Source organism: Leptidea sinapis, chromosome 26 (genome assembly GCF_905404315.1).
Source record: "Leptidea sinapis chromosome 26, ilLepSina1.1, whole genome shotgun sequence".
NCBI lineage: Eukaryota > Metazoa > Arthropoda > Insecta > Lepidoptera > Pieridae > Leptidea > Leptidea sinapis.
Genome location: NC_066290.1, coordinates 1,322,394 through 1,337,662, shown reverse-complemented (window position 1 = coordinate 1,337,662; position 15,269 = coordinate 1,322,394). Strand labels below are relative to the sequence as shown.

At 34.4% G+C, this 15,269-nt stretch overlaps 1 protein-coding gene across 2 annotated transcripts in view; it reads right to left on the bottom strand.

Moving 5' to 3' along the window:
- LOC126972287 (ABC transporter G family member 23) overlaps positions 1–15,269 on the bottom strand; it is a 119,060-nt gene that overhangs the window by 23,942 nt on the left and 79,849 nt on the right. For both annotated transcript variants that reach the window (XM_050818934.1, XM_050818935.1), the window contains 4 exons: positions 14,567–14,654; positions 12,182–12,303; positions 6,965–7,083; positions 4,085–4,280 (listed from right to left, as the gene is read on the bottom strand). In XM_050818934.1, the coding sequence (XP_050674891.1) occupies positions 4,085–4,280; positions 6,965–7,083; positions 12,182–12,303; positions 14,567–14,654 (525 nt within the window). The remainder of the gene's footprint in view (positions 1–4,084; positions 4,281–6,964; positions 7,084–12,181; positions 12,304–14,566; positions 14,655–15,269) is intronic.

The following is a 15,269-nucleotide window of genomic DNA, read 5'->3' as shown; positions in this document are numbered from 1 at the left end:
ACAAAAATTTACGAATTTATTTCAAATCGTGACTACTTCATTCGTTTAATCAGTGACTTCGATAATAGTTATATTCGATGTTGCCTCTGAGGACGGTATTACTGTGACAAGGCGACGCGTCGCCACGGCATGCGTCGCCACGCCAGAAATCGGTTTTACGTGCGGCTATAGATGTTTCACATCAATATTTTTTTTTTCAATTAGGCTTAAAGTAAGCGCCTTTGAATCATCACCAAAAAGAATAGGGAAGTACCAGGCCCAAGGGTTTCTTAAGAGGCGACATAGTGCATTTTCTAGTGGGAGGCTCCTTTGCACAGGATGCCGGCTAGATTAAGGGTACCACAACAGCGCCTTTTTCTGCCGTGTAGCAGTAATGTGTAAATATTATTGTGTTTCGGTCTGAAGGGCGCCGTAGTTAGTGATATTACTGGGCAAATGAGTCTTAACTCAGAATCCGCCGCTCAGAATTTTTGGGTTTTTCAAGAATCCTGAGCGACACTGCATTGTAATGGGCAGGGCGTATAAATTACCATCAGTCATGAACATTCTGGTCATCTCGTCCTTTAATGTCTTAAAAAATCTAAGAAAAAAAATTAGAGTTGAAATGAAATCATCTTTTCATTGCTAACACTTAAGAAAACTCAAATCATTTGTATAATTATGGATTTCCGCAAAGTAACGCCTACTTGAATATTTTTTTTTGTTATTATTATTGTCAGTTAAGCGGCTCGACCGTAATGACAAAATTTAGTATGGAGGTCCATTCTGTGTAGTTACGTTACTGACGTAAAGATATGAGTAAAGTAGTTTATGTAGAATTATTAAAAAGTAAATTAGATTTATATAGATATTAATATATACATGATAGATATATACATTTAATATTATGACAGTACACTGCCAGTACATATACGAGAACCTCCTATACGCTCATAAACATATTAGACAATTTAAAAAGAACAGTGTCAATTCTCGAAACAAAGATAAACTCGCAATTCCATCTACTAGGCTCCGTAAAATTACTAAATATTTTAAAATGGTTTGTGTTATATTTTATAATAAACTATCAAATGATATTAAAATATTACCTATTAAAAAAATAAATTAACATCTAAGGCCTATTTTAATGTGAAAGATTATTTCAATGATAAAGATAGTTGAAATTAATATACTAAATTTTGTTAATGAATATTGTAATACTCATTTGAATGCTATTGTAACTTTTGTACTTCATCCTGACTTGCACTAAATAACTTATAAAGTTTTACAGTGAATAGAGATGTTTTTGACTTTGACTTCGACTTACATCTATTAAAATTTTATTATTTTCTAAATAATTTTACCCTTTGATTAAAATATTGTATAGATAATAACATTGTATAAATATTTTATTTAATATAAAGCATAATAAATATAACGTCTGCCATAATATAATATGTTAATTATTTGGACAAATAAAAATCTGACTGACAAAGAATCATTTACACATAAAATAAAGAATTATTTACTCATAATATGACAACCATGATTTAAGACACGTGAATAAGACTTAAACGTGTTTAAAATAGTTTTATATTTCCATTCGTAGCATTGCTTCTATCCTTGACTTCTACAACCTTCGTCTTATTTGCTTTACCATAATATATACTTTATGCCATACGCATGCAGCATTACTTATGATGGAAATTATCGTATTTTACTGCATCAGGTCGTACTTAGACTGGCCATAAATACTGTTACAAGTAAATATAAACAAAATATTACATTTGAATTTGGAATCTGTCATTTTTATATGATTGTTCATTGAGTTTTCTCATTTGGGCGCCAATTATACAATATTGTGTTATGTGATAAAGAGAACCGAATCGCTGTGATTGCATTACACAATGTAGGTATTGAGCCAAATGCAACTTTTAAAACGCTCCATATGCTTGGTATTAGTAAAATTTTTGTGTACCGGGCTATTAATAGGTACAATGAAACCATCTTTTGTTTGTGACAGAAAAAGATATGGCCGTCCACGTAGTGTTCCTACGAAAAAGGTGGTGAAAGCAGTAAGGCGAAAGAATTCGAAGAAATCTTTTCCGAAAGAAAAGATTTTATCTCGGGAGATGAAGATAGCACCTAAAACCATGTCGCATATTTTAAATGATGACTTAGGACTTGCAGCCGATAAGAGAAGTACTGGTCATTTCTTAACTGACAATTTATAAAAGAAAAGGATGGTAAAATCGATACAACTATTTAAGCGGTACGCAAAGGGAGGTCACAGAAAAAAATTGTTTACGGATGAGATATTTTTTTTACAGCCTTGGGGTCTTCAATACGTAAATGTACTTTCCTCTTCTCCAAAAAATAAACTACCAGATTTAGATAATAAATTAATTCGTTTTTTTTTAAATAAAACAACGTCTGTCGGGTCAGCTAGTTTTAAATAAAACAACTTCAATCTAAATTGTATCTATATCAGAAATGCGATAGTCTACCTGTTCAAAAACGTAGGAGTATCGATAGAAATAAACATACTGATCAAGTTATTAATATTAGTGGAAAAAAACCACAAAAGCTTAGATTATGCAATACCTTCGGACTTGGTGGTATCAAGGTCGCGCCTTGTCTCTATGTACATCATGTTCAGGTGAATTATTTTATTACATATACACTAATTATTATATTTGGACAGACAAGTTTCTTATGTGCTTATATTTGTGACATTAGTTAGCAACGGGCTGTGAGTTTCATGCATCCTAAGGGGGGGGGGATACATTATTTACTCTACGTCTGTATTAATTTTATTATTCGTGTATCTCTTAGTTTTATTAGTAGTTCCAGTAGGTAAAACATTTACATTACGAAAGTGATTTTGATTATAATATGATAACACAGATTACAGTCTAAATAATTTTTATGAAATATTAAAATGTAGACAGTTTAATTTTAATAACCGCAAAGGGTGACTTTTCACAATCGTTTTAATCGGATAGTATGTTGTTTAAAAAATAATATAAAATACTGATATAATTAACTTTAAACGTCATTAATTACATATATACATGTTAATATTATAAATAGATCAGGCACAATGTCAACTTCCTCATACATATAATTAAAATGATATCTGTACGTGTGTTTATTATATTCAGTAAACAACATTGCTGTTTAACTTGGGCTGAAAACCTGAATATTCTGTGACGACGAACGACGCATGTGAGTTATATACGTTAGTATTTATCCAAGATCTATCCCTATTCTGTCCTATTTATTAAACTTAAGTCAAAGTCGAGATATCAAAAATTATTGGACTTGGCAATATTTTGACAAATTTCAATATATTTTCCATTTATTGACGTGAATACCTACATCTTTGACTTTTGCCAGACATTCATCTGTGCAATACGGACCACTGAACTATTCTGTATCAGACTGTTTTAATTATTTCACTTATTATTTTTAGATAATATGCTAGGCTTTAAGTTTAGGTTTTATTTATTATGTATATGTATATTTTTTAAATATATATTCGCTAAAAAATGCTCACAGAATACCTTTATTTGTTTACACACACCGTGTGGATGATGCAGCTATTCTACTCAATAACTTTTGTTTTGTATTCATTCACATTTACTTCTTTGACTTACTTGTGTAAGGCATTGACTATTTGACGTTTGAGTATGTTCGTTGCATCACTTTACATATTATATTGTAATTGAAATGATTTGTAAAACGATAATGTATATCTTGATTTAAAAGAGTGGCAATGAGTTTCTTGCTACTTCTTCTCATTAGCAAACCCTTTACGAAGCAGAAAATTTTTTTTTGACATTCATAAGTGTCATTGCCGTGACCTACACGAATATAGTGATTTTGATTTGATTTATTTAGAGAATACAATCTACTGAGTTCTAATTACAAACTTTTAAATTATATTCATATATATAGGAATAATATTAAAAAAAAATACACCACAGAATAATATTACTCCAAAATTCTCATAAGAAATGTGGTTGCTAGATAATTTGTGTGAAAGTGAAATTAAAATTTAATAATAATTATAATCATTGTAAAAATATAAAAAAAATCTTACCTCAAGTTCTTAACCATTCTGTTCTCACTGGGCAGATCGAGGAAATCTAGAAGGAAGCGCAACCTCTGTTTAATTTCACTGGTCTCCATACCGAAGATCCAGCCGAAGTACATCATGGTCTCCTTGATGGTGAACTCTCCGTACAGCGCTATCTCCTGGGGCATGTAACCCACGCGCTTACCCGGGACACCAGAACCTGGGGAATTTATACACATTGTTTGGAAATTTCGATTATCGATTGTAGTTTATATAATTTTTGTGCTTGTCTGTATGTATTTCCAGGCAAAACGCAAAAAAATCTGACAATATTTAATTAAATATAGCATGAATATTAATAGTTCGTAACAACAAATAGACTACATATTGTACACCTTCCTTAAAGGCCGGCAACGCTCCTGTGATTCCTCTGGTGTTGCAAGAGAATATGGGTGGCGGTGATCACTTAATACCAGGTGACCCGTACGCTCGTTTGTCCTCTTTTTCCATTAAGACAGACTTTAGTTTTATATAGTACTGTTGCGGCTTATAATGTCCATCTACGTGGACGACACCAAGTGCAACAGCTGGTTTTTATTTTAAATATGAACTTGAAGAGTGGTGCTGTAAGAATGATAAAAAATATAATAGAACTGACGTTTTTTTGTATTCAGTATTCCTACCGAAACCTTGGTATACCGCTTTGAACCTGAAAGAAAAAGCCTGTCGACGGAATGGGTGTTCCTTTTAGAACACTACATTATATCATACTACACTTACTTGAAAACTAGAGATTTTGAAACTCTGTAAAAAAGTTAAGAAAAAGTCCTTGCACCAAAGTCGTCCTTCTTCACGACTTAAATAAACAAATAATAAGTAAAAACTGAATTAATAAACTATTGTCCGAATTATCTATAATATTTTGTTTTATACACAATTTATTTTGTGTTCCTATAAATCTGTCCATGATGTATATCGATAAAATGAAATGAAAATGAATGAAAAGAGCGTGGTGCTTAGTTTTATACCAATCACAAGCACCCGGCGTCCCTGGAAGCAGCACTACACAAACAAAATCAGTAGGCTGGCTAATCTTTTCACCACGATGGCCACCTCTAAGAACCAAGCTCGCTGTACACGGCCCTTATTAGAGCCTGCCTTGACAATGCTCTCTATTAACATTTGTTTTTTTATGTGAGAGGGGGCAAACGGGCAAGAGGCTCACGGGATGGGGAGAGGTGAGGCAACTGCCCATGGACATCCGCAACAACAGGTGTCAAGATATGCGTTGACGGCCTTTAAGGTGGGAGTATGCTTTTTTCTTGAAGGTCCCTAAGTCGTATCTGTTCGGGAAGACCGCTGCCGGTAGTTGATTCCACAAAGTGGCTGTGCGAGGCAAGAAATTTCGAACAAAAGCGCGGTTGTGGAATGCCAGACGTCTACGTGATGCGGATGGTACTTTGCACGTAATGTCCGGTGGTGGAATTCGGCCGCTGGAATCAACCCGAACAGCTCCTCTGAGCACTCCCCGAGGGCTTCTCCTCAGACAAAGCAACTTTGCACGAACGAGGAGCTACACGAGGCTACCGACCGAGCTATCACGGTTGCGGCTTTTTGGGCTGCCCGTATTTGAGGTGACCGTCGACTCGATAACAAGAACAAGATGTACATCGATAGCACTGAGTAGGGATGGATACTTGCGTATTACGATAGTCTTAGAACTATACACCTGTCATTATATACTTTGATATGTACATAATAGATGGTACGATATATTACATCTTGCCTTAAACATATTAAAAGTTACTTCGTACATTGTGCAGATTAATAATTCCTTGAGAAGTAGGTATATAGATATCCGCTTTGAATACAATGTGTAATTCTTTTATAATAATAGTTAATATGTTTATTGTAATACACTAATTAAAATATATAACTCATTCGTAAACTGTTAAATACATATTTATAAAACAATACAGTATGAAACTTATAGTTATTAGAATAAATAAGTCAAAAACAATATTTATATTTTAAGTACATGAGACGGATGTCTCTGTGCCAACTATTTACCGAGTCAATATATAAAGGTATAAGGAGTACCTTAGGATGTGTGTGCATGTACGTATGTATGCTAATATATTAGACAAGAATTTTTAGTATTTAAAGTATAATTTACTATATTTAGCCTGATGGGTTAAGCCTGAATATATTTTACACTACACGTCGGGAAGTGCTTCCATTTTGATGTAACATCTGGGACGAAAGTGCGTCATTAATAAACAAAAACTAATGTATTTGTTTATATTTTATTTCGATATTAAATATTTTGACATTATTTCTTTTTTTTTTATTATTATTGTAAATCTATGTCGCTGTATTGTTAAGGTGTTGAAAAATAACTTTCCAAGTATTTAAATTGTAAATTTTTATTCATTTCATAACTTTATTATTATTTCACGACCATGTCAATAAAACTTGTATTAAAAATAACACATTGCTGAAATGGAAGAGTGGAGACACCTGGTACAGGCATTATTTGCCTAAAAGGTGACTCCAGCCACTAGCTGCTGTAAACCTATGTCTTTAAGAAAAACAAATTACTATTATTTTTCCTGTCATAAAGACTTCAAATAACTTGCTGCGTTCAATTTGTATTATATTGATATTTGAGAATAATTTGCTTAAACTGTAGTACCTACTATTTTATTTTATTAGTCGGGGGAAAAGATTCACATAATACAAAACTTGTTTATGATGATGGAATGTATTTTTAGCTAATTGATACGGAAATAATTCTTTTCAGAATACGAAGAAATGAAGAAAGATTCTTGCGTGGACAGACCAGACCTCCTCATCTTCACAGTGGACTAGTGAAGTAGCGGAGCGGCCCATCACCACGCTTACCTTTGGTTCCGGGTTTTCCTCCCAGCACCCATATCTCGCCACTGTTCAGTTTCCGTCGCCCCACTATACACGAGAGGAGTGTAGTTTTTCCACATCCGGAGGCACCAAGGAGACCATATCTGAAATTATTAATATTATAAGTCTTTTATAGCTACGGAAATTGATTTAGTTGGCTTTACGAGTGTAACAGGCAATAAATGCTTGATTTTTTGCTAAAATCAAATTAAGATTAACAGCTGCCCTTTGAAAGAACAAGGCACATGTTTGCGCGCTAACACTCCCATTAATTTCTCTTGCCGCGGAATTCTGGGTCTCAAAATGTAAAGCGGTAACCAAATAGGCTTCAATTACCAATTACCAGTGGGAGGCCCCTTTGCACAGGGTACTAGCTAGATTATGAGTACCACAACGTCGCCTATTTCTGCTGTGAAGCAGTAACGTGTAAGCATTACTGTGTTTCAGTCTGAAGGGCGCCATAGCTAGTGAAATTACTGTGAAAATGAGACTTGATAACACATGTCTCACGGTGACGAGCGCAGTTGTAGTGCCGCTCGGAATTTTTGGGTCAATAATCCTGAGCGGCACTGCATTGTAATGGGTAGGGCGTATCAATTACCATCAGCTGAACGTCCTGCTCCTCTCGTCCCTTATTTTCATAAAAAAAAAATTAAACCTGAGGTTCTCAATAGAGCGAGACAGTACTTCAAGCCAACCCACATTCTAGTGCTCTACAAAGCACAGGTCCTCACATTTCTGGTCTTGAGAACCCAGTATCAGCCTCAAATAGTCACAATCTCATCTCGATACGTTCAGTAATTTGTGCTTGATTGCTACTCAATTAACTCGAACTATTTATACCTATCTATATAGATTTATTTCTTACTGTTCAGTGCTCCCCTTAACATTTAATGCTTCGCTCGTTCCATGCAACACGAAAACCTTATTTCCACATACTATTGAAAAGCATTATAAACAACTATAAGCTTTATTTCTTTACCAATAGAGTATACAATAATATAATGAATGGTATATACAGGTTCAAACTAATAAAGATCAAGACAATTATTACGTTTAAGCGTCTGTGGTAAGCTAACTGGTTATTTAGATTGTGTATTTCAACAGTTATTTCATTGAAATGTGAATAAATCGCATTTTGCTCACTGGATCATTGGATGGATAAGTGTGAGAATAATTATTTCGATGTTTCCTATGAAATACTCTCGTTTTTTGTTCATGACCAATCAGGCGTAGGGGTCAACTGATGACAAGTGATCACTTGTAATCCAATGTCATATCCAGGAGCGTGTATATCATATAGGCAATTAGGCAGTGCCTATACGTTTTATAACGATTTAATTTGTTTTAAATTATTTAACGAATTTAATTCCTAATTTGATTTGGTTCCGTTATTTTATTACCAAACTTCTATGTAACATCCACTCATAAAATTTTTCTTTACGCTAGATACTAAATACCTACGGTTAGCAATCTTTGCTTATTATACAAATGATTTGAGTTTTCTTTAGTGTTAATTCCACCAATATTTGTCTTTAAACAATTCGACACGTGTTGTCTCGCCAAAATCTGGCTTTTTTTGAGACTCAAGTCTCGTGCCAGATTTTGGAGAGACAACACGTCCTGAAGATGCCTCGTGTAGAGGCGAAATACGTGTCGAATTGTTTAAAGACAAATATTGGCGGAATTAACACTAAAGAAAACTCAAATCATTTGTACAATTATGGATTTCCGCAAAGTAACGCCTACTTCAATAAAAATTTTCTTTGCTTATTCCAAAGCTCAACTACGGACTAGTTAGATCCACAGTGCCTATCTTGCTAGAAAACCCCTGGTCGTTTCATTCTCAATATAAATGATACAAAGGCGCTTAGTTTAAACTTAATAGATTAATTAATTAAAATTAATTTGGTAAATAGCACACATCGAGGAGGTAACCTTCTCGAATACACAAATATCAGCTCTGTGTCTATCAGATCTTACTTGGTCACACTGAAACACTTTTTAAATTCGAATAACCAAATTTGTTTTTGTGGCAGAATTTAATGATGGGCTTCCACTAAAGAGTCGAATAAAACTCTTCTTTCGATTGCTAGGACGGTTCTATTATAGTATAACCTGTTGTTTTAAGAGCGCCAGAGGCGTTATACCCCCAATTCGACAATTCACGTCCAAATAAATAATAGTTCTAAAAACTAAAAAAAAAAAACGCTTTTTATAGAAAACCGAAGTAAAAAATAGAAAAACGAAAAAAATTATATAAACTTACTAAAATCGTATTTTGCAAATAGAAGAATGGAATAATTTTATAAATTAATATATTGTCATCAGTCCTCGATAATTCTACGAGGTTTGAACGAAATCTGCTGGTTTAAAGTGGGTCAAAATCGCGCCAAATAAGTCGGCTACAAACAAATATACATACAGGTGAAGCTTATAAAAAGCATGTAAAAAGTTGACTTTTGAGTACTTTTGTTGCGTTTTATATAGATTGTATGTAATTAGTTCGTTAAATGTTGAAGTTGTAAATATTGAATTAGTAGAGTAACAATGATCTCTTACCACTTCTTCTCACTAAAGCTCAATCTATGGTTGTAAATGATGACATGTATAACTGTGAAATTCATAAGTTCCATTTTTTTACTAAAATGAATAACGATTTCATTATCTAACTCAATGCTGACAAAGATCTGGCAAACAGCCAGAGTCCTCCAGCTGTACGTCTCCGCTGACGTCACAGAGGACCAGCGATGGAAACCATTATCTATCTGCATTGTTCAATCACATATTACAATTCACATTAGCATTATAATAAGGAAACTCCTCGACGCCTTTATCGTCGAAGCCGTAAGGGTCATAGTCGTAAAATAATCATGTTCGATTGTTCAATTTATAATTGAGAGGTTAATAATCCTTTGTGTCGCGGGTCTCTCGTGAATCAATAGCTTCCCAGTTACGAGTCATCAATCAGAAGTTGTCAAGACAGACCATTAGACGGCGAGGAGTACTTCTAGCTAAGACAAAGTCGAATTATATCTATACTAATAATATTATAAAGCTGCAGTGTTTGTTTGTTTGTTTGAACGCGCTAATCTCTGGTACTACTGGTCCGATTTGAATGATTCTTTCAGTGTTGGGCTATAGGCTATGTTTTTTTTCAAAATTAGGGATCCGTAATAAAATTTCTATTTTGTAACACAAGGTGTAAAATCGAAAACCTATTTTTGCGTGCGCTGCAAAAACTATTGATAATAGAACAAAATGATGTACAGGCTATAATATAGGCAATATTTTATTACTTATAAAACTATCGCGTGAATTATACTTTATATGGCAAAACAACGTTTGCCGGGTCAGCTAGTTGTAGGGCTGGGTTTAACTGCGTGGTTATTCCTGTTACCCCAACTTCTTACAATTACTTTACTATTATTTCATGTAGAGCTATCAGGATGGGTGCCATAAGCAACAGGAACGACAGGAATTCATACAGATCAAAACATTAAAACCTATGAATGTCAAAGTTGTACATTCTACATTTTACCACCTCTACAGTAAAGTTGAGCCCTAACAAGAAGTGGCAAGAATATATACAGAATACTCAAAAGTTTCAACTTAATTGAAAAAATATAAGATTTTGTTGATCATATAAAAAACTCAAGAGTCATTGTATGAATCAATTCACACATGCTGAAAATAAATAAAAATGTATGTGAAATCTTATATTTTTGGAAATCAATTGAGGTATTTAAAGAAAATATATGATGACCCAATGAGAGAATCATCCGGACACCACAAAACACGCCCGTTCACGAGCATGATGCAAGGGCCAGCCATTGCAATATTTTGGAGCTAAAATTGTCCCAAATGTTATGTACGCTCCACAATTTTTCTAATACATACATGGCAACATCATAAGAGCCGTTATTTAGTAGATACCATAGGTAATAGCAAAAATCTATTAGTAATCTATTGCCCATAATAGTTTATAATGTCCTCACGAAATTTACTGAACCTTTGCGATAATTTTAGAAGTTCTCATAACGACTATTTGAGTTTTCACTTTCCATATTTCATTGCGAGATGAAACAACTAAAATAAAAGTAAAAAATAATATCTAGACTGGTCAAACCTGTCAACCACGAAATGAGAAATAGAGAAATATAAAAACGTGTTTAACAAACACACGACATAAGAGAGAAGTTGATCAAGGCGAGGCTAATAATGAAATACAACAATTTTGTTGTTGTATATACATAAAATTATAATATTTTTAATATTTAGTATTATTTTAATTATATGTAAAATTTTCTCTGGCTGATCGCGTTACCTTAGTTTCTTTCAAGACCCATAAAACATAGTGCTCAGCACGCCGATTGACGTTCTCAGTTTGAAAAATGAATTCTCTTAAATAATTTGCATTCAAATAAACATTTAGTCACAATTACATTCTTTAGCAGCACTGATTCAAAAATAACACAAAAACAAATAGAATATCATCCCCATCATTTGGATGTGTGGCAGTCCTCCACAGTGCGGATTTCAAGGAACTTTCCACGTACAACCAAGCTGTGGAATGAGCTTCCTTCTACGGTATTTCCAGGACGATACGACATGGGTACCATAAAAAAAGCGGGGCTTTTTAAAGGGCCGGCAACGCTTCTTTCGTCGTCGTTTTCTTCCATAAAAAATGGATATGGATGCAGTACTTCTTGTCGGTCTTCTAACATCCAACTAAGAGCAAATTCCTACTGTTGATTACACCATGACACTATCAACTTATTTATTCAAAACTATATAACATGTCAATTTCATTATTACGGGTAAGTATATAAAACAATCATTACCTATAATCTCAATATTGTTATGCTTAACAAAGCTATCGTTATCAGAAATCCTTGCTCTTTATCATGGAAAAACCCTCGTGTTTCAGGAAGACTTACGAAGCTGTCCAACTATTGCAGTTTGTGATATACAGCCTGCTGATAGACATACAGCGGCATCTTATTAATAAGGTTCCCGTTGGTAACGCTTTGAACCCTATAAATAAGTTTGTTTTGGGCATATATACATAAAACTATACCAATACGACAAATCAAACAAGACAGACCAACTAAATATATATTTTTCGGCTTAAAAAGGTGTGTCAGCCTCTTAATGTTTCCTTCGTATGTGAACTGTACTTTTAACAATAGTTGAACTCACATAGTTCCCTTTTTCACAGTCATATCAAGGTTGCTAAGTACATGGTTCGGCCGTTTGTTGGACCCGTAATGCTTGAACGCGTGCCGAACGCACACTGCAGCCTCCTGACGCTTCTCCAATATCTGAAACAAATACAATTATTAATAATTACAATTATTATAACCCCGCGCCTAGCAACAAGCACCGTGACTCTTTCACGTGTATGACGTTTAGTTTATGGTGTAAATGTAATTTATTACAATTATTCTTCTTTATTTTTTTCTCTCGTTAGTTTATATATTGAGCATAGCAAAACACAAAGAGAGAGGGAAAAAAAGACGTATTTGTGTGCTCCTTACAATTTCGTCCTCTTAGTAATCTCCAAGCCTACAGCATACTTCCATCTCAAGGGCCGTTAAGGCATCTCTGTACCTCCATAATCGTACCATCTCTCTTTTTCACGGACATTCTTGGGTGAATGTGTACGACTTTGCCGAACAGAACATAGTACATCGCTGGTGTTTAATTGACTGAAGCAGAATATATTAACTTTCTAAATCCCAAAAACTAGATTCCAATGTTTCCTTAAGGCTTCCGCGTCATCATCAAACCAACAGCGGGGTCTTTAAATTCATAATCATATCTGTACCACGATACCACCGGGAATAGTCACTGGCATTAATTTCGAAGTAATTTATGGAAACAAAACTTCACAGGGCATAAATCCTAACAAGCATATACATAAATCTGATTCCATTATTGTTTTAATGGATTAGTACAAAACTAACCTAAAAAAAGCTAAGTATAGTTTATTTCAGCATATGAGTCAATATAAAATCATTATCATCATCAGCCGAAAGACATCGACTGCTGGACAAAGGCCTCCCCCGAAGATTTCCACGACGATCGGTCGTGCGCTACCCTCCTCCAACTTAGTCCGGTGATCTTGACCAGATAGTCGCTCCATCTTGTAGGGGGCCTTCCATCACTACGTCTTCCGGTACGTGGTCACTATTCAAGGACTTTACTGTCCCAACAGCTATCTGTCCGTCGAACTATGTGCCCTGCCCACTGTCACTTCAGTTTCATAATCATTTGGGCTGTGTCGGTGAAAGTGGTTCTCCTACGGATCTCCTCATTTCTGATTCGATCTCGCAGGGAAACTCCGAGCGTAGCCCTCTCCACTACCCTATGAGCGAGCATATAAAATATATAGATTTAATTTTCATAATTGACGATTTCTATTAAGTAAGATAGAAGGTAAAACTACCGCCCACGGATATCTTCATTACCCAATTAAAAAAGTCAAACAGGTCAGATTCCGTGAAATACAATAAAAATATATATTCGATGGAACAGTATTCATAGATTTATGGTCATCAAATATATACAATAACGACTGTGAGTCAATCATTACAAATAAAATAATTTTATTACATACCAGTATTGTTAGAGACAATGATAACATTAAACTGAATGATGGATTGGACAATAGGCAATTAGCACGTCCGGGATTTAGGGTTCTGTTAGTTGAAGTGATTCTGCATTACTCTGCTGTCATCTTGGTTTATATCTACTATTGTGCGAAGATCACAAATTATAATAATTTTTATACTATACTGGAAATGTATACAAGAAATTAAGTACAAAATTGCATCAACTATAAGTTGTTCTCATATTCAAGTAATAAACGAGAATTTCTTCTCTTCGCAAGTCTCTTTTGATTATTCTTCGAGGTAGATATCCTCTGTTGAGGTAGGAGTTTCTGCCCGATTTCGTTTGTTTCATTTAAACAGCGCTGTCTCATATGAGCAGCCGTTTGGAAGGTCTACACATATTCAGATAAATTAGTAAGTGAACTTTAGATTAAATATTTGGTATATTGATTAAATTTATAAAAGATAACGCAATATATTCGGATAATTTTTAAAAATAAATCCAGGTGGATGGATATTGTGAAAGAATGGTCCAGTTAAGGTTTACAAATCAATAATCATATTTGAATAAAACAATTGCTGTTCCTGAAGGACTATTTATGTGTTTCGGTATCATTTTGAATATCATCCCCACCACCTGGATGTGTGGCATTCCTCCACAGTGCAGTTATCAAGAAACTTTCTTGCACATACGACCAAACTGTGGAATGAGCTTCTTTGTGCGATATTTCCAGAATATACGACATACGGGTACCTTAAAAAACGCATTAAATTTCTTAATGGGCCGGCAACGCTCCTGTGATTCCTCTGGTGTTACAAGAGAATGTGGGCGGCGGTGATCACTTAACATGATCACCCGTACGCTCGTTTGTCCTCTTTTCCATAAAAAAAAAAGAAATTGACATTTTCAGTGACGTCACTGTTATATAATATAACTAGTAGGTATAAATAGATGGACAAGTATATTTACCGTATTATTCTTGTCTAATGCCGGTGAGAAGTGGAGCTGACTCATTTTGGGATCCTTTTCATCGCCCAGCGGCGGAGGCGAGGTTTCTCTGTAGACAAATAATAATATATTACTTTTATATAATGATAATAACAAACGAATAACTTGATAATTATTGACTTTGTAAATACTTCACGAACGGTCATCAGATTTTAAATTAAACAGAACGAAGTGTGTATGGTATCGCAAATATGCAGAAGAATATTTATTTTAATTTAGAATATTTAAAGAATATTTATTTTTAATTCAGAATATTTAATTTAGAATATTCAAATTCAAATATTTTTATCCAAAATTGCATATGATATCATATATCATTTATTAAACGTCAAAAACTATCGGCCTATCGTAAAGTATGCCTCAGACCTGAGAAGACCGGCGCAAGAGACTCAGTGGGCTTCTTTTTTTTTCATAAAAAATATGGTTACAATGTCTGACGTTTAATAGCCTGAGAGCGGTCGCTCCATTCCCAATCTGTGGTATCAATACCTAAATTCGTGCGCGTTACCAGTGCTACCACGTGGGGCACGTGGAATTGTATGAAATAGATGGCAAGGCAATACGAGATACTGACCAGGTACAACTCCTTGACAGTTTATAAAAACCATTTTTGTCAAATTCAAACTATTTGCATGAACATGTTAAGTAGGTGTAACATTAATAT